Genomic DNA, 26,828 nt, shown 5'->3' with positions numbered 1-26,828 from the left:
CGCAACGTATGTATATGTACATATACGAGCACGTTGAATTTTGCGGGTACACCGCTAACGCACCCGATTGTACGAATATATATATATATATATATATATATACAGGCGCGCGCGACATATGCACGCACTAATTTAACCGTACACCATTTAGCGCGTACGTATGTACATATATAACAAGCACGATTCCCGCCGTTTCCGCGTGTGCGTTGGACAGCCCGATATGACGCACGTGTGCTAGGAGCGGGAGAGTGTGTTGGTGCGCGAGCGGCGAGCGGGACGCCGGGCCGGTGATTGGTCGAGGGGAATGCGTGCCGCTACGGCGTTCCGTGTTTCGTGCTTCCGCCGGAGAGCGCGCAGTGTGCGCCAGTGCGCTCCCCACCGCGTGTGCGTAGTGTGTAACCCCCGCGCGGCCGCCATCTTTGTCAAGTGGGTAACTTTTGTTGATTTGTGTGAAATGTGACGCCGTTGTCGCGAGATAATTGGTGATCGTGATTACGTATCCCAGTGCGTCGATACCCAGTGGATCTGTTACCCGCGCCGTCTTGTGTGGATTTATCGATGGGATTGCCGTGTTCAGGTAACGTCCGCCCGCTGGGCATTGCGAGATCGCTGCGTGGAAAAACCACGCGAATCGTCGCCGTCGTCGTCGTCGTCGTCGTCGTCGTCGTCGGCCGACGCATACGGGGCCGGAGAACGGTGCTGATACGGCCACTTGGCGTGAGAAAGCAAGCGAGAGAGAGAGAGAGAGAAAGAGCGTGGGAGAGGTGGAGAAAAAAAGACAGAGGACATTCTTGCACGCGGTATACATACATACAACATTGACGCGGCATAACATTCGCTCGGTTTTTTCTCTCTTTTTTTTTTTTCCTCTCTTGACGGATCGTGACGGGACGAGACGATTCGCGAGTGTCGCGAAAACGCGCGAGTCCCCGACGCGGACGCGACGACGCCGTCGTCGTAAACGCGGAAACGTGCCCGGACGGCACGTGAGGGAAACCCGCGGACGAAACGGAGACCCGAGAAGAGCGGCCCGTGTCTCTGCTCCAAGATGGCTGCCCGTCGCACGGTGCTTGGACAGCCCGCGCCCGCTCGTCGTGTCTCATCCGCGTCGGATCACGCGCCACCAGCGTCGACGTGCGGATCGAGGTGCGCTCTCGGCGGGGCCCTATCGCGGGCAACGGCTGATCCGTGACGGTTTACGTTCTACGGGAACGACAATTCGACGGGCGCCTTGACGGTTGCTCTCGTGGCCCGTCGGAATATCACCGTCGGCGTCGCGTTCGGTGCCGTCGAGCCGCCGACGGAGAATCGACGTCGTTGTCGTCGACCGGTGGACGCGTCGACGCTGCAATTATCGGGAGCGGCTTTAACGCGGTTACGGCTCCGCCGTGCATCCTGCTCGAGAGTATTCCCTCAAAATGGCTACCCGTCGGACGGCGGTGTGCCGCATAACGCGCGATTCCCGCGACCGTTGCCTTTTATCGCTCTCCGTGATTTTCCATCGCGCGCGCCAAATTCGCGTTCCCGTCACGACCGATCGATCGGTCCGACCGTCCGTCCGTCCGTCCGTCCGTCCGTTCATCCATCCATCCATCCATCCATCCATCTGTCCAACCGTCCGTACGCTTTTGTCTCTCTTTCTCGCGCTCTCCCGTTTTTTTCTTCCTTTTTTTTTTCTTTTCCACCTTTTCGTGTCGCCTCGGTCACTCCGCCGAGGCGAACGCACGGATGGTAAAATGCACGCTTCTCGCGCGTGCACGCTTCGCCGAGCGACGGACGGCAGCAGTTAGAAGAATCGTTGACGACAAATCGCTCCTCGGTAGCGACGGCAGCGGCAGCTGGCTCGTTCTCTCTCTCTCTCTCTCGCGTGCTCTCTCGCTCTTTCTGTCTCTGTTTTTCTCCGCGTCTTCACCTTGCTATTGCCGTCACTCGCTCGCCTGTTCGTTCGTTCGTTCGTTCGTCCGTTCGTCCGTTCGTTCCTTCGTTCGTTCATTCGCTCGCTCGCTCGCTCGCTCGCTCTGGGTGAGAGGGGCCCCGACAAACACGCGCAGCCGGTGGCCTCTCTTCGCCCTCGGCCCCATCGTCTTAACCGGACGAACGACGGACAAATAGACGGACGTGTTCGTTCAGCCGGTATTTCATTTCGCCTAATAAGATAGTAGCGCGCGAGCGGAGAAAGACGTACGGCGCGATGGTGTAAGAGAGCGAAAAGCGCGCCCGTGACTTGTCCGCTCTCTTTTCTCCTCTCTCCGTCTTTCTCGTTTTACGCGACGATTAATCCTTGACTCTCGCGCCTATATACTCTGTGAGAATCTCATCATTTTCCCATTCAAAATATGTGTTTTTAAATGTGTATTTGAAACTGGAAAGGCTCTTTACGTTGATTTCCTTATTTCGTGCTGTCACGAAATATCGTTTATCGTAATCTAAACTCGTGGAAATCGGGGAGAGATATGACGACATCTCCCTTTGATATTAGTGATACTGTCGCGAAAATTCTGTTACTCTCGCTGTATAGTTAATACATTCGAGAAACACGTGGTTTTCGAAGTTAGTTTACTTCGCTGTTTATATATAAATGTCAACGTCATCGCGAAATCCTTTTTACCCCAGTCAAAAGGAGAGACGGTCGTCAATGAGATATTAAAAGTTGCACCGCGTAGTAAAGATGCGAGTACTATGGTATCTCTCATTGAAGCCACGATAAAGCTGCGACGATAAACGAGCAGCGTTCCATTGACGTTTCCGTTCGTAACACGCGACGCGAGGATCAGTTTCTCTCGTTGCTTGACATGCGTTTTTAACCTTTGCACTTTGTGCTGTCTATTTGAAAGGCTTCCAATTCTTCAGCTGCGTTTCTCCTTTCTAAATTGTATTTAATCTCTAAGATCTCTCTCTTTCTCCCTCTCATGCGCACGTACATATGCAGTGTAAAAAATATAAAGAAAACAATCTTCAATCAATTGGATAAACAGATTTTATAATTCCAATTAGTACTAATCAATTAATCGTTGAAATATGAATTAATAATTCGTGTTTTGCTTTTATAATGACTCTATCGTAAAATAGATAGAGCAATAAATTTGAAATAATAGATAACTAGCGTTAATCGGCGGAGAGCCTTGAAGTGCAAACGGTTATGAGTGCATCCCCGAATTACGTCATATTGCGTCATTCTTCCGGCCATAATTATATGAATCGCACAACTGGTTTTTCTTTATTTTTTTTTTATCGCGTTTGTCATGGAGAAACTCAAAGAGATTAGAGTTAACGTAATTTATAAAAAATACATGCTACAGAATGTGTCTCTTAAAATAATTGAGCTTTATTTTATTAATTTTTATACTATATAAGCGAGAGAGAGAGAGAGAGGCACATTAATTTATTTAAACGTTAGTGTATTAAAAATATATTTTTCGGTTTTGAAAAATTAATTATGAATTTTTCAAAGAATGTCATTTAAATTAACAATGGGATTTCCAGAATACTCAACATATACACGTTAAGCAGTTTCGCGATTTTTGAAAGGTAGGAAGATTCCGTCTTGTAATAAATTAGAACGCGTTATGCATACGTCACGGATGAATATCGTCGTTTCGAGAATGACCGACAAGACCGGATGTCGAAAGGCCAACGAGGTTTTGGCGGGAAATCGTCGATGTGTTCCTGCAAGACGTCAGTTTCGAGAATAGAACGTGCGTGCACGTGGTGAGAAAACTCGGTGGCGAGGATTTCGAACGAAGCCGGTTTTACAGGAGGTTTTACACTTTCTTTTTTCATCCTCCTCTCGGCATTTGAGAGAGAGAGAGAGAGAGAGAAGGAGAATTGCCATATTTATTATCACTGGCCTAGGTCAATTTCGTATCACATTGCCGGTGCACAGCTGTCGCTCGATTCTCGCATAATTAATCCTTTCTGCGTTTGCTTGATTATAATATTGGATACTATTGCTCTGTCGAGACTTTCACATCCATTGACATTATCTCGCCGATATTTGATTTATGCCGTTCACTCGGAAATCTCTAAATTCTTAAGCGTTATTTATTATCACAGAAAAATTATTTAAAAATTATTTTATTATAATTTTTTTATTACAATATTAAAAATTATTTAAAAAATTATTCATTATAATTTTTATTTCAGTTAACTTTAGAAACTATTTTCGAGCGAGTTAATCACAAATATATTGCATACAAAATTCAATTGTGTCGTATTAAAAATATATTTGGGCTCGTATTTACGATTAAGAGAAAAATTTTTTTGTAATTGCCATGCTCTCTCCAATTGTTAAACTAATTTAATCTCTTATTACATATAATGCGTCTACGCGAGTTCTAGCGATCGAAGCGTGCTGCGTACGCGATACGGATATTGCACGAAAACGGTGGGTGGTCTTTGTGTCTCCTCTCGAACAATGGATCTCGCGGCCGACCTACGGCCGAACTCTCCGCTACGCTTACCTGAGAATTACGCTTCGTGTATCTTGCGCGCATTAAATAAACGCCGTATATACATATGCCATCGGGAGTGTTTAGGCGATCGATGCCGGGCGCATTGTTTCTCACGCTTCGATCACGATGGCAGCCGCGAGAATCGAGGCTAACAAGGGTCCTTCTCTCTTCGAGCCGCGATTTTTCTTACCGTGAAAGTTCAGCTTTCAACAAATGGTTTTACCAACATAATATTTTTAGAGAATTATAAGAAAATGTCTTTTTGGATCTTGACAAATTTTGCTCCGAAACGAGCCTCGCTACTGTAATATATCTTTGTGTCTTACAATACTTGTTTTGAGATATTGTAAGATCTCTTTTTTGTTTCTTTAAAGAGAGAGATTAAGCGTAATTAGGTAAGGGTAAAGAACGAGAAATATTCTCTAAATCCTAAGATTAGGATGTGAGTATTTTAACAACCTGCCTATAAGTACGTCATAAAAGCAACTTTTTAAATTATTACGCGAATATATAGCAAAATTAATATTTTATCCTTTTTTTTTCATAATGTTTAAGCATAAGTAATTAATAATTGTTAAATTATTAATAAAATTTTTAAATTATTAATAATTATTTAATAATTTAATATTGTATTTTATTTATGAAAATATTTGAAATATATATTATTAAATATTATATTGAATATATCGAAAATTGAAAATCACAATAAATGACAATCTTTTTTTCTCGATGTTTTTATTAAGAAAAAAATCCACTTTGAATCAATCTATAAATAAAAAGTGACTTGCCAACTTTGGGACACCCTGTATATATACTACATTATATCTCGGTTTCTTGGCAGGATGTTTCTCTCCGAAATCTCGATCGATATATCTACTCCATTCTATTCTTGGGCCGATATTATATTTATGCGACGAAAAGTTTGTCGAACGCACCGATCGGTTATCGGATACAGATTTTTTGGAATTTCTATCCGGATTCTAGGAATTCTCTATTTAGTACGTTCGATAAGCTTAGCGTCATACGGATGTAATATTAGGCTTATTCTTATATTTTATTGTATCGCGACCCCAGATCTCGCCGATGTATTTGCACTTTTAACGTATACGCGCTACTTGACTTGATATGCGTTCGCGAGCTGTTGGCGCATTGCGCAATACCGCTGTCAGATACAGTGATTTTAAATATTTGCCCTGTATCGCTGTATACGCGCCGGTACGCATGTACGTGCGTGCGTGCGTGCGTGCGTGCGTGCGTGCCTACTTGCGGGTGTGTATCTCTCGCGCGCGCAAGAGAAAGTTCATCGCTCACAAGGAAAAGTGGACGATCGTTTCGCGAAGCGGAGTCGAAAATCGCGTGACCCAACCGTAAGAATCGAACGTGCGTTGTAACGCTACGTAGCGACGAACAAAGACGCGCCGAATAAATCCCGGATTCTGAATCCGGGATACAATTCCGGTGAGTTCGAGTTCCGAATGACGTGAGCACGCGAAGATAATCTTTACGTCTAATCCTGATGATGGAATGCGGGGATCTCTGAACACGAATAAAGGGAGAATTGAATAAATTTATAATTTGTGAAATTTTTTCTAAAATTCTAAGCACGTAGTTGCGTCTAAAGTTAAGCTTACGAGTGATCAGATTATTCTACTGTGTTGCGTAAACGCTTTATTTGATGTAGCGATTTAATTGAGATTAAATAGTTTATCTCTATTTATGGTATATAAAAAATTAAATTTCCTGAAATTATACTGTAAAGATACGTATAATATCAGTAACAATATTTATAGTCTTGCGTTATCTCATAGGTTTGCCTTTTACCGTTAAATGGTAGCGAGTAATTTAATCGACATGCGTGAGCACGCGAAGATAATCTTTACGTCTAATCCTGATGATGGAATGCGGGGATCTCTGAACACGAATAAAGGGAGAATTGAATAAATTTATAATTTGTGAAATTTTTTCTAAAATTCTAAGCACGTAGTTGCGTCTAAAGTTAAGCTTACGAGTGATCAGATTATTCTACTGTGTTGCGTAAACGCTTTATTTGATGTAGCGATTTAATTGAGATTAAATAGTTTATCTCTATTTATGGTATATAAAAAATTAAATTTCCTGAAATTATATTCTAAAGATACGTATAATATCAGTAACAATATTTATAGTCATGCGTTAGTTTGCCTGTTTGCCTTTTACCGTTAAATGGTAGCGAGTAATTTAATCGACATGATGTATGTATTGTTCAACGGCTTTCGGTCTCTCTTTCTCTCTCTCTCTCTCTCGGAGTTAGAAAATGTCAGCCTCAAATAATATATCGAAGGATTGTTTAACGCCAGCGACCGAAAAGCTTCTACGTATAAACTTTATAATTCCGTGTGCTATCTTTTCAGGGTCAGCGCAATAGCCCGCGGTGAGAACGTGAGAGGAGACGTTGAGGGCTAGCATCTAAGCCGAGAAATCGGAGAGTCCGCAACAGGATGTAAACGTCGCTGCCGATTGTGACGTCGCCTATCGGCAGGAGGAGGAGGAGGAGGAGGAAGCACTGGCCGTGACTTCGTCGTCGTCGTCGTCGCCGTCCGCGCCGTTCGCGCCGCCGACGGAGACGCGATGGACGAGCCCGAGTCGCCCGAGACATGGTCGGCCTGGTTTCTGGACGCGATTCGGAAGATCCGCAGCCAGAAACAGCGACCGAGCGTCGAACGAATATGCCACGCGATACGGCAGCATCATAATTACCACGAGGAGGAGATCGCCGAGCATCTGGAGGTTGCCGTGAAGCGTGGCGATGTGCTCAAAATCTTCAACAAGGGCCAATCCTCGTACAAGGACCCGGGTGGTTTGCAGTCCAAGACGCTCAAGGTTTCCAAGTCGACGGACATCAGCAAGGTCATAGGCAAGGCTGTGCGCGAGCTTGGCGAACGCGACGGCTCGAGCCTGAAGAACATTGAAAAGTACATCAGGCAAAGTCACACCGTCGAGGAGGAGGCCGAAGGTGATCTTAGAATCGCCCTCAGGTTGTCCGCAAAGCGAGCGGTCGAACGAAACCTGGTAATCCAGGATGGCAAGCTCTTGCGACAACCGGACAGGCCGCCGTACGTCAAGAAGCAAAGCGATGCCGCTCATGCGCCGCCCGCGGAACCGCCCGCGCCCAAGGTGAGTCACTTGAACCGCTTATAAGTCGCGTAGCCGATGATGAGTCATTCTGGGAAGCGCGTCCTGTGACCCGTCGGAATTATCGACGGAGATCGGCGTGATTACAGCTTCGTATTGTCTTCGTCTTTACTAACGACATAATCTTTTAGTCAAAAGATAAAGATTTATTTTTGTCAACATTGGATAATATTAACTTTCATTTGATTCGGTTGATTCTTCTCTGTTATAGCACATTGAGACTTTTAGAGCAAAACTTTTGGTGGGACTGTGTTCGAACTTTTAGTATTAGTGTTAAAAGTAGACAAGAGAATTAATAAACTTTTGATTATTCATCGAAAGTTTAATTGATGATAACAGTCAAAAGCAAGCAATGATAAAACTATTAATTTAAATTGCTATTTTCATATAACATTTTTATCTTTGCTATCACTATCAGAGAAACAGTTGCACGAGTATCGTTAAACTAATGATCTTTAAACTCGAGCGTATAGCGTAAATGATTACAGTGTTCGAATACTCTTAAATACTCCGTATCGAAATAAACTTGATTCAGTATCTTGCAATAATTGATTCTCCGCATAATTATTTAAATCGTGAAACAAAAAATTATGATTGAAACCAACATAAAATTCTCCAACATAAATAACAAAGATTAATTGTTATATCATAGGTGCTAAAATTATAAAACGAGGATAATATTGGGGAATTAATAATTATTAATTTGTCGTACAGGATGTTTCCTTAGCGTGCGTTGCTTACGTTATGCATCGCCTAGTTTACACGCCGCTACGCGCAAATGAGAACGAGAGAGCCGGAAAAATATTACGCCAGGTCACGCCGTAGTGGCCACGTTCCGGCGAGGTTGGGAACGTCGGTTGGCGGTCGCTGGGGTGAGACACAAGGGGGGTGGGGAGGTGGGATGGGGGGAAGGAGAGAAGGTCGAGATCGCCGGGACGATCTGGGCTATCTCGACCGACTTCCGGCGACTCCGGCGTGTCTCCTTCTCCCTCTTATTGATCCTTCCCCGCGGAATCGCGCTTCCTTTCTTTCTACCTCAGCGGCGAGCGCGAAAAATCCTCGTGAACGACCCCCGGCGCCGACGCGGGTCCGCCAAACCGTCGCGCATCAGGTGGTGGACACCGTACCCCTGGCCGCCCCGCCTCCGCTCGGCGTCCATTTTCCCGCCTTTTTTTCATCCCGCGACCCGCCTCGCCCGTCGTTCCCGCTAATCGTCGGGCGCGAGGGCGATCGATCGCCCACCGTGTAATGTTTTACGAGAACGACCATTTTGAAAATTATATAGGTGACTCGCGATCGATTCCGATGCTCACGCGAGTAGATATAGCCCGAGCCTTCGACGACACAAAGACAAATAAACTCGTCGTAATAATGATATGAGACAAGTGTCTCGTGAAAAGCAGGATTATTGATCCCTAAGTAATCCAATAAAATGGAACTTTGTTTGCAGCTTGTTATAGCCCCGGTGCCTCCATATTATGAAAAAAAATAGTTACCAATTAATTCGTAAAATTTTATTATAAAATTTATTTTTTATTGAAAATGGACTTTTTACATATTCCGCTTGAAAAATTGAAAAATCAAAAATAGCTTCCACAAGCTAAATTAGATAATTTTTTGTGATTTACAAAATTAAAAATGTTTATACTAATCTGTTTATTTAGCTTTGAAAATATATCGAAACTTTATAGCATAATAACATAGATAACGGGTTAAGGGTATAATCTTATGATAAGCAGTTCAAGATCTTATTAGAGACACATTACGATTATGTATTTATATAATTTTAGATAAAATCATTTTATCAGTATTTTATAATTAATCTAGCTATATTATACGTAATATGTCGATATTTGAGTAATATACGATAGCAGATTGCTCGGAGAATGACTTGTTTCGGAGTTTATCTCACGCAACTTGGAGATGGCAGGAAATTAATGGGCGATGTTGGCGCGTGAAGCATTCGCGGATACACGCGTAAAGGCGAGTCTACCAATCGCGCAACAGGTCGCTGCTGGTACGGAGGCTGATCGCCCGCGTATCTTATGCTTTCTCTCCAATTCACCATTTTCTGACTCACTAAAGCAAGAGTATTTTACACTAAATTGTCTATCTTTTATTATATAATGTGTTTGAATATTTAAAGCGATTATTGAACTTTGCGAAACTCTAAATTTTTGGAAATTTAAGAAAAAAACCGACTTATTCAGAAATTGAATGTTTTGTCTTTACTCTTTTTTTATTTGCTGAAAATATCATAATTTACAGCATATTATATATTGAATGTTTCTTTAAATATTTTTAGTCACGTATTTTTTTTAATTTTTAACAATTTATTTAACATTTATATTTTATTAAATTGTATTATATGAGTAACTTGAATATTAAAATTTGTCATCAATTTAGAGAAATGTTTGTCAAATATTTTTAAATTTGGATAGTACCGCAAAGGATTAAAATCTCTCAAACAAACAAAAATCTTTCAAACATGCAGAATATAGGATACGTGAAGCGTAATAGAAGAAAAACGTTTCTCTTCGAAACCGTTGTTGCCATCGTTAGCGCAACGCGTTCTCACCCGCGCTCTTAATAAGATGCACCCCTCCGATGCATAAGAATACCGCCACCGAAATGAATAATTATGTTTCGCATCAGAGCTCGTTCGTCTTTTGTATATATATGATATGTAACGGTATTAAGTCGTCGATACGCAAAAACTGCAGCTGGCGTGTGAAGACTTTGAGAAAGTCTGATATTTTAAATTATTATTTGCAATTTATGGATGATATGAAGAATTCTCAGTAATATTTAATATTGATATTCTCTTAATAATATACTATTAATATATAGCTATAAATATTATAAATTCTATAATTTCCGAGATATTATACTATTATATTTATACACTTTAACATTTATTTTACGTCCATTTTTCTGTTTGTTTTTCGCAGTTGCCGGCGCCACTACCGATATGCAAGGAGTGCCTCGGTGCCACGGTAGCCGGCAATAACAACAACACCAAACGAAACGCCAATGAAAAGCTGAGCAGGTGCAGCGTCTGCGGCGCAGCTTTGCATAATTCCTGTGCGCCCCCGGAACTTTCGATACTCGTTGATCGAGGGATAACTTGGTCCTGCGATGACTGTTCGCCGATCTGCGCCGGCTGTCAGCTAGAACGGGAATCGCAGAGTTATCTTGTTAAGTGTTCTGGCTGCGTAAATTGTTATCATCCCACTTGTCTCGACCCCGTCCTCGACAAAAAGAACAAGACACCCTGGAAGTGTCGACACTGTCAAACGGCACATACACCAGTGAGTAAGGAGGACGGTAAGCGGGGCAAGGCGCAGGATGCAAATTCGTCTGATGACACACCGAGCGTGAGGAAGAGGCTCAGCAAGTTACGCGAAAATCGAAAGTGAGTATGCGCGCGTATATTTGCGATAATAAACTCTTTTGTACATGCTCTTATAAATATATTTCGTGATAAATGATATTTTCGAGTTTGAGAAATAAAATATGTAGATTGCGTAATAATACGATTCTGTATACTGATAACGGGACTAATGCACATGTTGTTGATGGCTTGTTTTGCAGATCGATGGTATCCAGAAAATGCTTGGCAAACACATATCCCAGCAAAAAGAGCGGTGCGGGAGTGGCTCAGGTGGACAGCAGCACGGACGGTAATGCGGGTGTTGTCCCCCCTCGTCAACCACCTTTGATTTCCTTTCCTTTACCACAACCCCCCACCCCACTCGCAGGCCAGGGTAGGCTACTCGAGGAAAAGAACGACAGGATCTCCAAGGAGAAGCAAAAGTTCTTTAGATTGAGTGCGTTTAACGCTGAACACAGTAAATTGAAGCGGGTGGGGGGCGGTGATAAATCTAGGCCCTCGCGGAACATTAGCGCTAGGTCAACCCGGGGTACTACCGCGAATCCGAAAAAAGTCGGAACATCACGAATATCTAGCAACAATAGCAGCAGCAGCAGCAGCAGCGAGGCCGGTAATAATAGTAGCGAGAGCTCTGAGGGTAGCGACAGTAGCGACGAGGATGACGATGAGGACGACGTGGACGACGAGGAGGACAATAGCTCGAGCGAGAGTAGCGATTCCTCCTCGTCGGACGAAACCCAGGACGGGAGACTCGAATCTCCCAAGGCGAAAGCACCGTTTGTTTGTGACTTAAATGAGGACAAGCCATGGGGTTTCGCCGCCGCCGCCGCCAAGCTGAATGTAGAATCGCCATTTTTTAGCAATATCACAAACACCTTTGGCGCGTCTTTACCTAAACTTGATGTGAGCGATACTCCGACTTTTGGCTTGCACATACAGCAACCCGCTGCTGTTGTCAATTCGTCGGACAATAAAAAGAAAGACAAGAACGTCGAACAAACTTCGGTTGGCTTTACGAACGCGGATAACAAAGTCAAGCCCGGGAGTGGCCAGTTGAGGAGTCTCTTCGACGGCTTGAGTCACTTTTTTTCAGCACCTGCAAATAGCAGAGCGAGATCGGCCGGTGTACCGGCGCCAAATTATGCGCCAGATCGAAGGAAAAGGCCTAATACGAATGATATATCTAAAACGAACAAAATTCCGAGAGGCGCGCAAAGAAACAAACCGGACGATTTACCTGGCACGAGTAAACTCAAGGACCGAAAAAAGACTGAAGTTACCGCTGAGATATCGAGAATACCGAAGCCTGGTATCTTCGTACCTTCCGACGAGTGCGTGTTTAGCTCGCTTAACGAAAAATTACCGAGGATGACGCCTTCGGGTCTAGTGAAAACCGCGGTGAATAGTAAAAGGCATGAGCACGAGAGGAGAAAATTGATGCGAGATGATATGTCATCGCTCGTAAAATGCGCCGCCACGGATGCGTCGTCACCGTCATCGTCATCGTCGAGACACGAGCAACAGCATCAGCAATTGCGTAAGAAGCAAACGGCTACGGATTCGAATACACAGATACGCCACCCTGTGCCCGCCGCTGCGAAATCCTCAGACCTCGGGTCCGATCCCTCCGTCAAATCAAATCCCAACCTAAAGTCCAATCCACGAGCCTGTACTAGCGCCACCACTACCAACACCACCACGACACCCCGCGCGACACCCTGCTCCACCAGGAAGGGTAAGAGTCTACCCCACCCGTTCACAAGTCCCTAACCTAAATGATGCACCCTAAAAAAACTCGCAATGAAAACTTCCTTCTAACCCAATCCTCGCTCACAACCACGTGGATGTGTTGGCGGTGTGGTGTGGTAGTGTGTGTGGTGTACGTGCGTCTGTGTGATGACCATAACTTTTTTTTCAAGACAACGTGATTGTTCCGATGACTTAGAGAAAAAACTATGGAGATTGAAAAAATATTTGATTATAAAATTTTTGATGTAAATGGTTGATTATAACAATGAATCGTGAACGATCAGGTTTCTTGATAGGACGTTTATCTGCTACATGGTGTAAAACCAATGCTAACACATACAATGCTGTCGAGATATTTAATATATTATAGAAAAAAAAATGCAGGGATATGGTAATTGGGAGATATATATCATACATCAACTGCAACAATTTATAGAAAACTCGTTTTCATTTGTTTTACACCGTGGATACTAATATGGTTATTGCATGTTGTTAATCATATTATTTGGCTCTGGCATTTTTTTCCTTTAATCCATGCTATATATATTTGGAGAGATATTTGCTAAATGGAACAACTACAGACTTCTATATTATATCTGGATAGACTGCTAACAACGATGTGACAGGCCATTTATAATTGGGCAAAATATAACCAGGCTGTCAACCGATAGTTATTTTTGAAGGGAAAGCTGTAATATTTAATATAACTTTTATATTAAATATATACAAAACTTGTATATTAATATTGCAGCTTTCTCTTTAAAAATAAATATCGATTGACAACCTGGTTATATTCGGCCCAATTGTAAATGGCTGCCCTGGCTTCACCTGTCACATCGCTGTAGCAGTCTAGTTTATATATAAAGTCTATGTTTGCCGCGCATGCGATAAAGACTTGTCTAACCTAATTACCCATGTATCAACTTTTGAGGAGCAGACAGCAGAACAGAATGGAATAGGGATTGAAATATTGAAATACAGAAAATGCAAATGTTTTGCATATTTATTTTTACGCAATCTCAATCTCGGATATATCATTTTTTAAATAAGTTATTTGACTATTCTTTTTAAACTAATGGGTAAGCCGAGAGATATAAGTACCGAAGAAGAAATGAATTTAGGTATGATTCTCTATTCATATATTTAATTTTTGCGTTATACTTCTCAATGACATGTGATGTAAATGCGCCACTACCGATATGCAAGGAGTGCCTCGGTGCCACGGTAGCCGGCAATAACAACAACACCAAACGAAACGCCAATGAAAAGCTGAGCAGGTGCAGCGTCTGCGGCGCAGCTTTGCATAATTCCTGTGCGCCCCCGGAACTTTCGATACTCGTTGATCGAGGGATAACTTGGTCCTGCGATGACTGTTCGCCGATCTGCGCCGGCTGTCAGCTAGAACGGGAATCGCAGAGTTATCTTGTTAAGTGTTCTGGCTGCGTAAATTGTTATCATCCCACTTGTCTCGACCCCGTCCTCGACAAAAAGAACAAGACACCCTGGAAGTGTCGACACTGTCAAACGGCACATACACCAGTGAGTAAGGAGGACGGTAAGCGGGGCAAGGCGCAGGATGCAAATTCGTCTGATGACACACCGAGCGTGAGGAAGAGGCTCAGCAAGTTACGCGAAAATCGAAAGTGAGTATGCGCGCGTATATTTGCGATAATAAACTCTTTTGTACATGCTCTTATAAATATATTTCGTGATAAATGATATTTTCGAGTTTGAGAAATAAAATATGTAGATTGCGTAATAATACGATTCTGTATACTGATAACGGGACTAATGCACATGTTGTTGATGGCTTGTTTTGCAGATCGATGGTATCCAGAAAATGCTTGGCAAACACATATCCCAGCAAAAAGAGCGGTGCGGGAGTGGCTCAGGTGGACAGCAGCACGGACGGTAATGCGGGTGTTGTCCCCCCTCGTCAACCACCTTTGATTTCCTTTCCTTTACCACAACCCCCCACCCCACTCGCAGGCCAGGGTAGGCTACTCGAGGAAAAGAACGACAGGATCTCCAAGGAGAAGCAAAAGTTCTTTAGATTGAGTGCGTTTAACGCTGAACACAGTAAATTGAAGCGGGTGGGGGGCGGTGATAAATCTAGGCCCTCGCGGAACATTAGCGCTAGGTCAACCCGGGGTACTACCGCGAATCCGAAAAAAGTCGGAACATCACGAATATCTAGCAACAATAGCAGCAGCAGCAGCAGCAGCGAGGCCGGTAATAATAGTAGCGAGAGCTCTGAGGGTAGCGACAGTAGCGACGAGGATGACGATGAGGACGACGTGGACGACGAGGAGGACAATAGCTCGAGCGAGAGTAGCGATTCCTCCTCGTCGGACGAAACCCAGGACGGGAGACTCGAATCTCCCAAGGCGAAAGCACCGTTTGTTTGTGACTTAAATGAGGACAAGCCATGGGGTTTCGCCGCCGCCGCCGCCAAGCTGAATGTAGAATCGCCATTTTTTAGCAATATCACAAACACCTTTGGCGCGTCTTTACCTAAACTTGATGTGAGCGATACTCCGACTTTTGGCTTGCACATACAGCAACCCGCTGCTGTTGTCAATTCGTCGGACAATAAAAAGAAAGACAAGAACGTCGAACAAACTTCGGTTGGCTTTACGAACGCGGATAACAAAGTCAAGCCCGGGAGTGGCCAGTTGAGGAGTCTCTTCGACGGCTTGAGTCACTTTTTTTCAGCACCTGCAAATAGCAGAGCGAGATCGGCCGGTGTACCGGCGCCAAATTATGCGCCAGATCGAAGGAAAAGGCCTAATACGAATGATATATCTAAAACGAACAAAATTCCGAGAGGCGCGCAAAGAAACAAACCGGACGATTTACCTGGCACGAGTAAACTCAAGGACCGAAAAAAGACTGAAGTTACCGCTGAGATATCGAGAATACCGAAGCCTGGTATCTTCGTACCTTCCGACGAGTGCGTGTTTAGCTCGCTTAACGAAAAATTACCGAGGATGACGCCTTCGGGTCTAGTGAAAACCGCGGTGAATAGTAAAAGGCATGAGCACGAGAGGAGAAAATTGATGCGAGATGATATGTCATCGCTCGTAAAATGCGCCGCCACGGATGCGTCGTCACCGTCATCGTCATCGTCGAGACACGAGCAACAGCATCAGCAATTGCGTAAGAAGCAAACGGCTACGGATTCGAATACACAGATACGCCACCCTGTGCCCGCCGCTGCGAAATCCTCAGACCTCGGGTCCGATCCCTCCGTCAAATCAAATCCCAACCTAAAGTCCAATCCACGAGCCTGTACTAGCGCCACCACTACCAACACCACCACGACACCCCGCGCGACACCCTGCTCCACCAGGAAGGGTAAGAGTCTACCCCACCCGTTCACAAGTCCCTAACCTAAATGATGCACCCTAAAAAAACTCGCAATGAAAACTTCCTTCTAACCCAATCCTCGCTCACAACCACGTGGATGTGTTGGCGGTGTGGTGTGGTAGTGTGTGTGGTGTACGTGCGTCTGTGTGATGACCATAACTTTTTTTTCAAGACAACGTGATTGTTCCGATGACTTAGAGAAAAAACTATGGAGATTGAAAAAATATTTGATTATAAAATTTTTGATGTAAATGGTTGATTATAACAATGAATCGTGAACGATCAGGTTTCTTGATAGGACGTTTATCTGCTACATGGTGTAAAACCAATGCTAACACATACAATGCTGTCGAGATATTTAATATATTATAGAAAAAAAAATGCAGGGATATGGTAATTGGGAGATATATATCATACATCAACTGCAACAATTTATAGAAAACTCGTTTTCATTTGTTTTACACCGTGGATACTAATATGGTTATTGCATGTTGTTAATCATATTATTTGGCTCTGGCATTTTTTTCCTTTAATCCATGCTATATATATTTGGAGAGATATTTGCTAAATGGAACAACTACAGACTTCTATATTATATCTGGATAGACTGCTAACAACGATGTGACAGGCCATTTATAATTGGGCAAAATATAACCAGGCTGTCAACCGATAGTTATTTTTGAAGGGAAAGCTGTAATATTTAATATAACTTTTATATTAAATATATACAAAACTTGTATATTAATATTGCAGCTTTCTCTTTAAAAATAAATATCGATTGACAACCTGGTTATATTCGGCCCAATTGTAAATGGCTGCCCTGGCTTCACCTGTCACATCGCCGTTAGCAGTCTAGTATATATATATAGAAATCTGTGGGAATAACATTAAGCCTACATTTGTTATTTTAGATTCAGTCGTTTTTCATTCTTTTTTCTTGTCAAGATACGTGTACAAGATGTGCAATTATAGTTGCATCAACAAACAAATCATACCATGTACATATAACATTTGCACAATTTTTGCTTTAATCTCTCATTGTACATTTGATTACATGAGTTTTGTACATCAGTGCGCGAGACAAGTTTTGTTGTTGCATTTTTACAAGACAACTGACAAAAAAAACACAAAATTTTATTTTTTGAGTAAATATTGCCAATTTTGATCGCGCCGTACTTTACACAAAATGAAATTCGACGTGTTATATAACGCTTAATCGAATACTTTAAATCGATTCGTTCCTTGCTCCTCCTATCCTTAAAAAAAAAAAAAAAAAAAAAGAGACCAATTTCCAGGCACTGAGAGAAGAAATACGGCACTGGGTGGCTTATCTTACACTCAGCCGCCCTCTTATATCATTCACACTGGAGCCTACCTGCTGCTGCTGACATTTAGCAGGCATCACCGCCCTTCTTACCCCTACTTCACGAAAAAAAAATAACTTCCTGCCGTCGAAGAGCCAACTTTGATACTCTGCCAACACATCCCCCCAAATCTAACCCACAGCTTTGCTTTGAATACTACTCACATTATTAACGGCAATCGACTTATTTGCACATTCCTTTGACATATTACATTAGATTGCCTATGTCATCGTGCTATGCCGTTCGATTAATTTTGCTTTTCCTATAATTTGTATCTGTTTGATCGGTTGATTCCTTCAATGGAACGCAGCTAATTCCCCGTTTTGATGACTAATTTTGCCCAAGTCATTTAATATTCAAATCATCAAGTCGGATAACATCAAATTATTTTCATTTTTCGTGTAACATATCTCGTGTTTAAAGAAAGTGATCAATACATGCTTCAAAATACTTCGAAATTAATATTTTGAAGAGTGCGTACAAATGATATATTCCACATTAAATTCACGACAAATTTTTTCTGACATTTCTCATTTACGAATTCGTCTGTCAATTTCCTTTTACATGAAACACATAGTTTTCCCTATGTTTTTTCATACAACAAACTATTGCAGTCATAGGTGGCAGTATCGTAAATATAAAATGCAATTAATCATATCAGTAATGAAATATGCAAAATTCAATTATAACAAGTCTAAGAAAAACGGATTATTAAAAAATAATATTAAAATCCACAGGTCGCTGCATGGTTTTGGTAATATTCACAATTCATTTTCCTTCTTTTTACAGAGGAACCTGTCGTACCGCAAACGTTACCACCAGGTGTCACGCAAAAGGATGTGGATCTAATCAAGGAGGCTCGTGAGAGGGCTCAGTTGACCGTTAGCAGCGACGAGAGCGAACAACCATTGTGCGTCAACACACCGAACGCGTCCGGCACCGCATCGCGGAACCCCGCCGCAATAGTGTTTGGCCGTTATGAGGTGGAGACATGGTACTCGAGTCCGTTTCCTCAAGAATATGCGCGATTGCCGAAGTTATTCTTCTGCGAATTCTGTCTTAAGTACACGAAAAGTCGAGCCGTATTGGATAGGCATATGGACAAGTGTCAATGGAGGCATCCACCCGCTACTGAGATCTATAGGTGTAATGGATTGTCTGTATTTGAGGTATGTGTTATAATAAGTATAAATTATCAATCTATTTTTCTCGTCTGATTATAAAACTGAATGAGAATGTGTTTTGTTGTTTCAGATCGATGGTAACGTAAACAAGATATACTGTCAAAATCTGTGTCTGCTAGCAAAGTTATTTTTGGATCATAAGACTCTCTATTACGACGTAGAGCCGTTTCTATTCTACGCCATGACGAAAAATGACAGATACGGTTGCCATTTGATCGGTTACTTCAGCAAGGAAAAACACTGTCCGGCTCAGAGGTACAACGTGTCCTGTATTATGACGCTGCCGCAGTATCAGCGACAGGGTTTTGGCAGGTTTCTCATAGAATTTAGTTATCTATTGTCCAAAGTCGAAGGCATTCCGGGAACACCAGAGAAACCGCTCTCGGATCTCGGTCGAGTATCGTATCATTCTTTTTGGAAGAGTGTGGTGCTCGAATACCTGGATGCGCATCGAAACGCCATCGACATCAAACTCGGCGACATTACAAAGATGACTGGCGTATCGGCGCATGACATCGCCACTGCGATGCAACTGCTCGGATTCATAAGATCGGTTCACTTACCAGGCGACGGGAATATTAATAAAGTGGCTGTGGTAGTCGATTGGAGCAAGGTAGATGCTCACATGGCGAAAGTACGAAAGAGTTCCCGCATCAAACTGGATCCCGACTGTCTCAGATGGATACCATTGCTCACACAAATTCCTAATCCCTATCAGAGCCCGGAAGAGAGCGGTGACACCAGTTCGGAAATATCTCCTACGGTAGAGCCTAAACCCGTGCCGGCGGTCGTCGAGAAGATACAAAGAGTGAAAATAAAGAAGAAACCCAGGGGAAGAAGGACAAGCCAGAGGAGATTGACGCCTTTGAAACCGAAAACTTTGCAGAAGATTGCAGCATCTTACAAGTACGCGACCAAAGAGGAAAAGAATTTCAAAGATACAAAGGAAGTTAAGGCGATAAAAGAACTGAGAGAGCCGAAGACATCTGTAAGAGAAAGCCGTAATGTCGAGAGCGCGGAAAGTCGGAAAGACGCAGGAGCGGAAACTAAAAATGTGACGTCTACGCCGAGAAATTCGCGCACTGCCAGTTCGGCAAAAAACACGACTCCATCGACGCCGCCGAAAGCGGTGCAGATAATGACGATGTCGAGGAGAAGGATTAGACCACCCAAGACGCTTATATCCGAATCAGTTATCACTCCTTTGAGGAAACGAAAACATTCCGAGAAGACTGAGATCGAGGAAGAGAAGCTGGAAGTCGGCAGTAGAAAGAGGACGCGAGAATCTCTGAGGGAGAAGGAAAAGGAAAAAGAGCGAGAAACGCAGCGTGAACGCGAGAGAGAAAAGGAGAAAGTGAAAGAGAAGGATAATAAAACGAAGGAAAAAGAATCTGCAAAAGAAGCATCTGTAGAAACTAGGAAGACACTTCCCAAATTGGACTCGACGCCGAGTCCACCCAAACCGGCGAAGAAGCAGTGCAAAGTGGATGATATTTTACATAAGGTTACGAGCAGGCAAACTAAATATTTGCAAGCGAAAGAGAAGAAAGCACTGGAGGAAACAATACAGTGTAACGGTAAAGAGGAAGCGCGAGACGTTAAGAACTTGCCGTTGTCCAGGCGGGGTAGAGGTAAAGCGACGGTGGAGACTTTGAAGATGCCACAACTTACGCCGGAATCTCCGAGCGCGAAAAACCGAGCCGAGAGTCCTGTGATACCACCTCCCTCGTTGTCTCCACCGCCTGAATCCGTAAAAAGCTCTCCGACTCGAAGTAAACAGCCGTCCGTGCCCGAATCACCTCCCGCAAAACATTTCAATAACGGAGATAACAAAAGTGAAAGCGTAGAAGATAATGGACTGCCCGTTCCCACGGAAACAGAGGTGGTATCTGCGAGTTCCGGTGAATACGAGGGCGGCGATGAAGATGAAGGAGAAGAGGAAGAAACAGCCGCACTGACGCCCAAACTCGTGACGCAATCGGCCTCGCCCGACACGGAGAATCCTACGAAAAAACCATGCGAGAACGAAAAGGCGGATAACAAGTTGCAGGAGAAGAGCAACGATGAAAACTCATCGCAGAAAGCGGAAGCGGATCCACCACTAACGGTCGGCGATGATCAGACTGAAGAAATTTTAAACGAATGTGATAAAGACTTCGAAACTGCCAAACGTCCCGTTTGCAGTCCGGAGACATCGAAATCAGTACCTGAACCAGTTGCTTCACCAAAAGAGGAGGAAGTCGAGAAGTCGGAGAATATACCGGAGAAGGATAACCATGATAACTCTCCTAAAGAGAAGCTCGTTTGCGAAACGCCGAAAGACGCCGTAAAAATCGATTTGTCGCGACCGAAAGTAGAACCTTTCCCCGCGGAGAAAAAGGACACATGCGCCCTCGATGCTAATACGGTGCTGACATCCGAGACCGAACCGCTTACGCCGCAAGAGAAAACATTGCCTACCGTAGAGCATCAGGATACGACCTTGCAATTACAGAGCCAGGCGGAAGAGTTGAAGCAGCATTCGCCTGAGAGCGGCAAGACAACGCCGCATCTGGAGAATCCAGGCTCGGTGAAGAGAACGCCGCCGTCACAACCTGACTTGCCGTCTATGGGAGTTTACACGCCGGACTCGACAACCAATTCCGTGCACTCGCTGCATTACGGTCAATGCGATCTGGATGTTAGTCAACTAGGCTTGGAATCGCCCACTTCTATAGCCAGCGATCTCGCATCGCAGAATAGCGTGGAGAGGCCGCCCAGCGCTTTACCGTCGATTCCGCCACCCGTCAGCGTGCCCATCTCGGTCCCCATGCAAATCACAACGCCGGTGACTTCAACACCAGTGCCATCGGTGAATATGCCACCACAGGTGCAGTACGCCACCGACTGTAGTTCGATATCGCAGCATACGCCGCCAGCTCATCATCCAGGGATCCATTCGATGCATCAGTCGCAGTCCCTCCAGCAACCGCGCACCCCGCAATCGCACACTCCGCAGAGCATACCGACGCAAAGTCCGCAGCCGCTTCCTCAGAGCCACACGCCGCAACCGTTATCCCAGTCTCACACGCCGCAGAGTATACCGACGCAGAGCCCGCAACCGCTGCCACAGAGCCATACGCCACAGCCCTTGCCCCAGTCGCATACGCCGCAGCCGATGCAATTGTCGCTGGCGCAAAATCAGAATATGACACATAGTCAGTCTCAGCAGACGCAATCGCAACAGCAGTCACAGCAGCAGCAACAACAATCTACGCATCAACAACAACAATCGCAACAACAGCAGCAACCGCAACAGTCTCAATCGCATAGCAAGCGAACCAGCGGCTCGCAAATCACTCATAGGTCCAGATCGACGCAGCAGAGCAGCAGGTCACACCGGGCCACTCCGCCGACGTCTCACACTACGCAATCCTCCCAACATAACGCTGCGACGTCTCAGACCAGCCATAGTAGTAGTGTGGCACATGTTGCAGTGCCGCAGTATCAACAGTCTCCATCGATGAGCGTGCCACCAGCGGTGCATCCGCACTCGCACACCCCACATGCTGCGCACTCGCACAACATGGCGGTCATTTCGCAGAGCAATTACATGGCGGTAGCGGGCTCGCAAGGCTTCCCTACGCAGAACACCTACGTGATCCAGCATCGAAGTGGCCGTTCCGGCGCACCGACTCCTTGCACTACCGCCACCAACTTTTACATACAGACCAGCGCGATGCCGCCGCATTCGCATACACCGGCACCGACGCCACTCTCCGCCTCTGGCGGCGGTCACCAGACCACCAACTCGTGTAGTCTGACCAAGTTGCAGCAATTGACCAATGGTTTGGATATGATATCGCCCACGCCACCGCCGGCGATGAACCTCACACCGCCGCCGCCGATTCCGCACACCATGACACCGCCGCAAACATCGCGGCAACTGCCGACGCCACCTCAAGTACCGCTCGGCTACGCGAAAAATTATTACAACGTCAACACTGTACCGCCCGGCACGCCCGGACCACCCAGTCGATCCGCCTCACGATCGTCCGCGAACGCCAATATGCCGTCGCTCACGCCGGCGTATTCCAGCGAGAGCCTTTACCGGCAGACTCTCGATCCGGGCGGCACTTGTCCGCAAATGCAGAGTGCTGCAAGCCGTGTCAGCCCGAATGTTGCCCTCAACACGAATCTCATGGCAGCCGCTCAGTATGGCTACCGTGTGGCGCAACCGGCTACCGGTTATATGAACCAAGCGGCGCAGCTTGGCGGCTTCATGAATCAAGCGAGCCAGCTGCCAGTCGGCGTAGTAAATGTACCGACGTATCCGCAGGACCCGCATCAACAAAATCCGGCGGCAGTCTACACTACGTACCATGGCTACATCAACGGTGGTCTCATGCAGCCCCTCAACAGCACGATGAGGCCGCGCTAGCCGTCGCGCTCTCCCACTTTGATCACTACGTCGATCTCTCCCGACGTTCGACGGGCGAACAAATTAACTTCTTCGCGCGACAAGTTAATGCTCTCTTCGATACGATCGCCGATGGGAACTCGACCTCCTACCACCATGTGATCGGCACCACGGACATTTTTACTTCCTCGACCACTCGTTGCTTCTATCTTCTGTCCGTCAGCCAGTCAGCTATATTTCTATTCTTTTCTTCACATTGGCTCGTTTGCAACTCTCCTTCTCAATTTAGGAACACTATGTGGAACCTCCAAAGGCGAAGATGTTCATTTCTGCGTTTTACTGACAAGAATGCCGCATTGACAACTCGGTGCGGTGATTTGCGAAAAAATTAAATACTTTAATAGAAACAGGATAGAATAGAAACATTGTATTTGGCGTAATCCGTTTGTCAGATATACAATTATATTTTATGTTTTATCTCACTTGGTGAAATACATATATTCGCGAATAACAAATTTATTAGCGTATATTTCATATATATGTATATATATGAAATATTCGAATTAAATATTTCTAATGTATTAGCTTATATATATATATAAGCTAATATATTCGAAATCATGTTATTATGCAAATACATATGCCCAATGTTTAACACCAGATTTATTTTTAGAAAAAAAAAACAGAAGGGGAAAGATAAGAAAGGAGGATAATTAATATCCTTCCATTTCTTCTCTACTTACGTCCATCGACAGCAGGACGTTTTTCTTCTCTATGCTCGAGGAAGGCTCGTATTAAACTGATTCTTAACTTGTCGACACAAAGATTGCACACAAGGTACAATTTAATCATAGTTATCTTCTTTCGAAAGCACGAGTTCGCGTAAACTTGTGCATTTAAAATAAAAGGAAAGATAAAACGAAGAGATAAAAACGTTATCTTGGACGGATTTAATTTCAGTCGGCCAAGATACTGTTTTTTTCCCTTCCTCATCCCTGATTGAAAGAGAGAAGAGTGAAAAAAATGCGAATACCTATTTTTAGTAGGGCATTCCTTTGCGAAACCGCAGCGGTGTTACGTTTTATGTATTTATATATATATATAAATATATATAAATATTTACGAATAAAAAATATTCTGTTTGATATTATCGATTGTTGAACGTTGTTGTTTATTTGGCACACTTGTACTTTACTGTATCATAAAGAAAAAAAAAGTAACTACGTATCGCTATGATAATCCTTATTGTATTATTACGAAAATCGATTAATTGTCGCCGACATCATCTTATCGGTATAAAAGTATCAATTTCGATCATCAGCGCCATCGTTCGCATAATTTTTATCAATTGTTATTATTATCATTATTATTATTATTATTAATTAATAATCTCATTACTACTATTATGACAAGTATGATGAAAAGCGTACACAGACACACTCATACACAACATATAGACATAATAAACGTAATCACATTGTGCGTTATATTTTAATTGTCGCATATACGATATCACACACGCATTCATTCGGTATTCATTATAGTATGTTTTTATTATCTATCATCGAGAGAGGGTAGCTCTAGTTTCGGAAAGGATAAACGGAGCGCGCAAATCTGACTCTTTCACGAAGCGTCGCGAGATTCGCGTTGAAATTATTTTTTGTATCGAAATCGCGAGAGAAAGCGTGCGTGTCCTTCGACTTTCTTTCACGAGATGAAGGAAAGAGTAACGGTAACGTACATACGTATTCGCGTTACCCTCGTAAATATATCATCCTGAACTGTGCGTAATTTCCCCTCCCCTTCTTCCCTTCCCTCGTTGGGCGACGCTTCGCGGAATGGTCAACACGGCAAAAAAAAATAATATATTTATGGTACGAAGCGTTACGAGTTTAATTTTTTCAGACGAAAGAACGAGATAAACGCGAAATGGAAGAAAACGGCAGATCGCCTAGTTTAGGCTTAACTGAATGATAAGATAATTAATAATGTATAAAAATACATCAATATTTATTGTACATAGATCTAAAAAAAAGACTACTAACAAATAAAAAAGAAATCAAAAATATATAACTGTATTTTGATCGTTTCCAGATATTACATCACTGTCACAACATGTATCGCGCGTAGATTTCCATCCCAGCATGAGCTCGAATCTCTAAAAGCTTCACTATTTCATCCTGGACATAAAAATGCGGCTATATTTTGTATTTGAAGGATTAGAAGAGAAAGAGAGAAAAAGGAGTGAGTTAAAAAAAAATCTATAATTCATATATCTTAAAAATATGCATTTTTGATTTGTACAAATTATATATGGATTCTTATACTTTACAGTTTATTAACTTTTTGAATCATGAATTTAATCCCCTGGACTTTTACTTCGATCTCTTCATTTAGAGACGATAGAGATATTTATATGCGTCCTATTGTTATATTTTTTTTACACATTAATTACCTCGAACGTGTGGACAAACGCTTCCTCTTCCGTTTGCTCTCCTGGCGTCGTTTTTTCTCTGTGTTGGCGAGATCTACATACTTCTTCCTCTGTTCGGGAGTCATTCGGGCCCACAGCTTGCCCGCAGCTCGCGCTATCACGGTGACATGCTCTTTCGGTTTTTTGCTACGCAATCGCAGGAAGAAGATGATGAAAGGATTCGTCGCTCGGACGTTATGCCAGTCTCGTGAACTTTGACCGACTGTTTTGCCATTTCCATTCGCGGGACGTCTGTCTTTTCTAGTATCTGCGCTACGTGAAAGGCGAAACTGCAAAGTACGCTTTTGCGTGCTTAATAACGATTGGTCGCTAATGTTTCAATATCTGTATCCGTAAATTATGATGTCAAAAACAAATTTTTCTTGCCCTTACATAAATGATTATCTGACAAGAAAAAATCACTTCTTTTATCATTTTTATAAGAAACCAAGAAAAAAGAGAAATTTTGTCAATAAAATATTTCTCATATGATGAATATGTTACAAGAAAATTACAGTTTTTTTTTTCTTCCGATATCATGATTCAAAATAACAGGTTTTTAAGCAAACTATATCTGATATAATCAAAAATGAATACGTCAAAAATTAGAATTATGCGAAGCGAAGGCGTTGCTTCGTTGTATGTATAAAATAAAAATTGTTTTACCAGCCGTGACTTTCCTTCTTATGATCTTTTTGAGTCTTAGAAGGCTGCGTAGAGCTGGCGTTTCCCATTTCAGTTTTATGTTACGATAGCATTAATAATTGTTTTGAAAATTAGTTACTTGACAATTTATTATTAATTAGTTTTATCGATCACGGCCGGTAATTTTGTCCAAGACAGTTGTCATGTTGACATTTATATCGCGAAAGACTGTCCCTTGTTTTTTCAAAAGACAAGCACGATTTCGATTACAAAGTGATGTATGTATAAAATGGAATAATTCTAGATCTTAGTAACATAATCAATTTAATACCCCACGTGCCTTTATCTTATTTCTTTATCGTTTTTAAAATCCATTTCAGACAATTTACAAGATTCAGAACAGAAATAATTTTATAATTGCATATGCTGCATATCCTAATATGTATGTGTGCATTCTAACATATATGTATAACTTTTTTGAATGTTTCTGTATTACATGATATGTAAACAGAAGTCAATGAAATTATTAATAAAATTATTAATTGAAATCTGCCCCGCGCGAATTTTGTTGCAAATAGATTGCCTGAAATGATCTTATACAACACAGCTTCTAATTAGCAATATAATAT

At 43.2% G+C, this 26,828-nt stretch overlaps 2 protein-coding genes across 4 annotated transcripts; one reads left to right on the top strand and one right to left on the bottom strand.

The window, feature by feature from the left end:
• Nucleotides 1-198: 198 nt before the first annotated feature.
• On the top strand, nucleotides 199-23,776 carry LOC115239981 (histone acetyltransferase KAT6B). 3 transcript variants are annotated; one of them, XM_029814875.1, is made up of 6 exons: nucleotides 199-577; nucleotides 6,842-7,604; nucleotides 10,574-11,037; nucleotides 11,217-12,751; nucleotides 18,288-18,667; nucleotides 18,753-23,776. In XM_029814875.1, exons 2-6 carry the CDS (start codon nucleotides 7,059-7,061, stop codon nucleotides 23,100-23,102), a joined length of 7,275 nt encoding a protein of 2,424 aa, XP_029670735.1. In that variant the 5' UTR covers nucleotides 199-577; nucleotides 6,842-7,058; the 3' UTR covers nucleotides 23,103-23,776. The 3 variants fall into 3 exon arrangements, with proteins under 3 accessions (XP_029670735.1, XP_029670737.1, XP_029670736.1); XM_029814877.1 differs by having other exon boundaries at nucleotides 202-577; nucleotides 11,217-11,305; XM_029814876.1 differs by lacking the exon at nucleotides 199-577 and adding an exon at nucleotides 3,441-3,758.
• Nucleotides 23,777-25,140: 1,364 nt separating this feature from the next.
• LOC115239985 lies at nucleotides 25,141-26,740 on the bottom strand. The gene is made up of 3 exons (XM_029814883.1): nucleotides 26,221-26,740; nucleotides 25,537-25,827; nucleotides 25,141-25,261 (listed from the first exon to the last, which is right to left on the bottom strand). Exons 1-3 carry the CDS (start codon nucleotides 26,286-26,288, stop codon nucleotides 25,252-25,254), a joined length of 369 nt encoding a protein of 122 aa, XP_029670743.1. The 5' UTR covers nucleotides 26,289-26,740; the 3' UTR covers nucleotides 25,141-25,251.
• Nucleotides 26,741-26,828: the final 88 nt, after the last annotated feature.

This window comes from Formica exsecta, unplaced genomic scaffold (genome assembly GCF_003651465.1).
Source record: "Formica exsecta isolate Colony F162 unplaced genomic scaffold, ASM365146v1 scaffold4, whole genome shotgun sequence".
NCBI classification, from domain to species: domain Eukaryota; kingdom Metazoa; phylum Arthropoda; class Insecta; order Hymenoptera; family Formicidae; genus Formica; species Formica exsecta.
This window is presented reverse-complemented; position numbering and strand designations above follow the sequence as displayed.

Bases quoted from the DNA above. Each gene is read 5' to 3' on its own strand.
- LOC115239981 (XM_029814875.1), top strand. From the start codon at position 7,059: ATGGACGAGCCCGAGTCGCCCGAGACATGGTCGGCCTGGTTTCTGGAC. The intron at 7,605-10,573 runs GTGAGTCACTTG...TGTTTTTCGCAG, and splicing joins CGGAACCGCCCGCGCCCAAG to TTGCCGGCGCCACTACCGAT. The intron at 11,038-11,216 runs GTGAGTATGCGC...CTTGTTTTGCAG, and splicing joins AAGTTACGCGAAAATCGAAA to ATCGATGGTATCCAGAAAAT.
- LOC115239985 (XM_029814883.1), bottom strand. From the start codon at position 26,288: ATGGGAAACGCCAGCTCTACGCAGCCTTCTAAGACTCAAAAAGATCAT. The intron at 25,828-26,220 runs GTAAAACAATTT...CCTTTCACGTAG, and splicing joins AAGAAGGAAAGTCACGGCTG to CGCAGATACTAGAAAAGACA.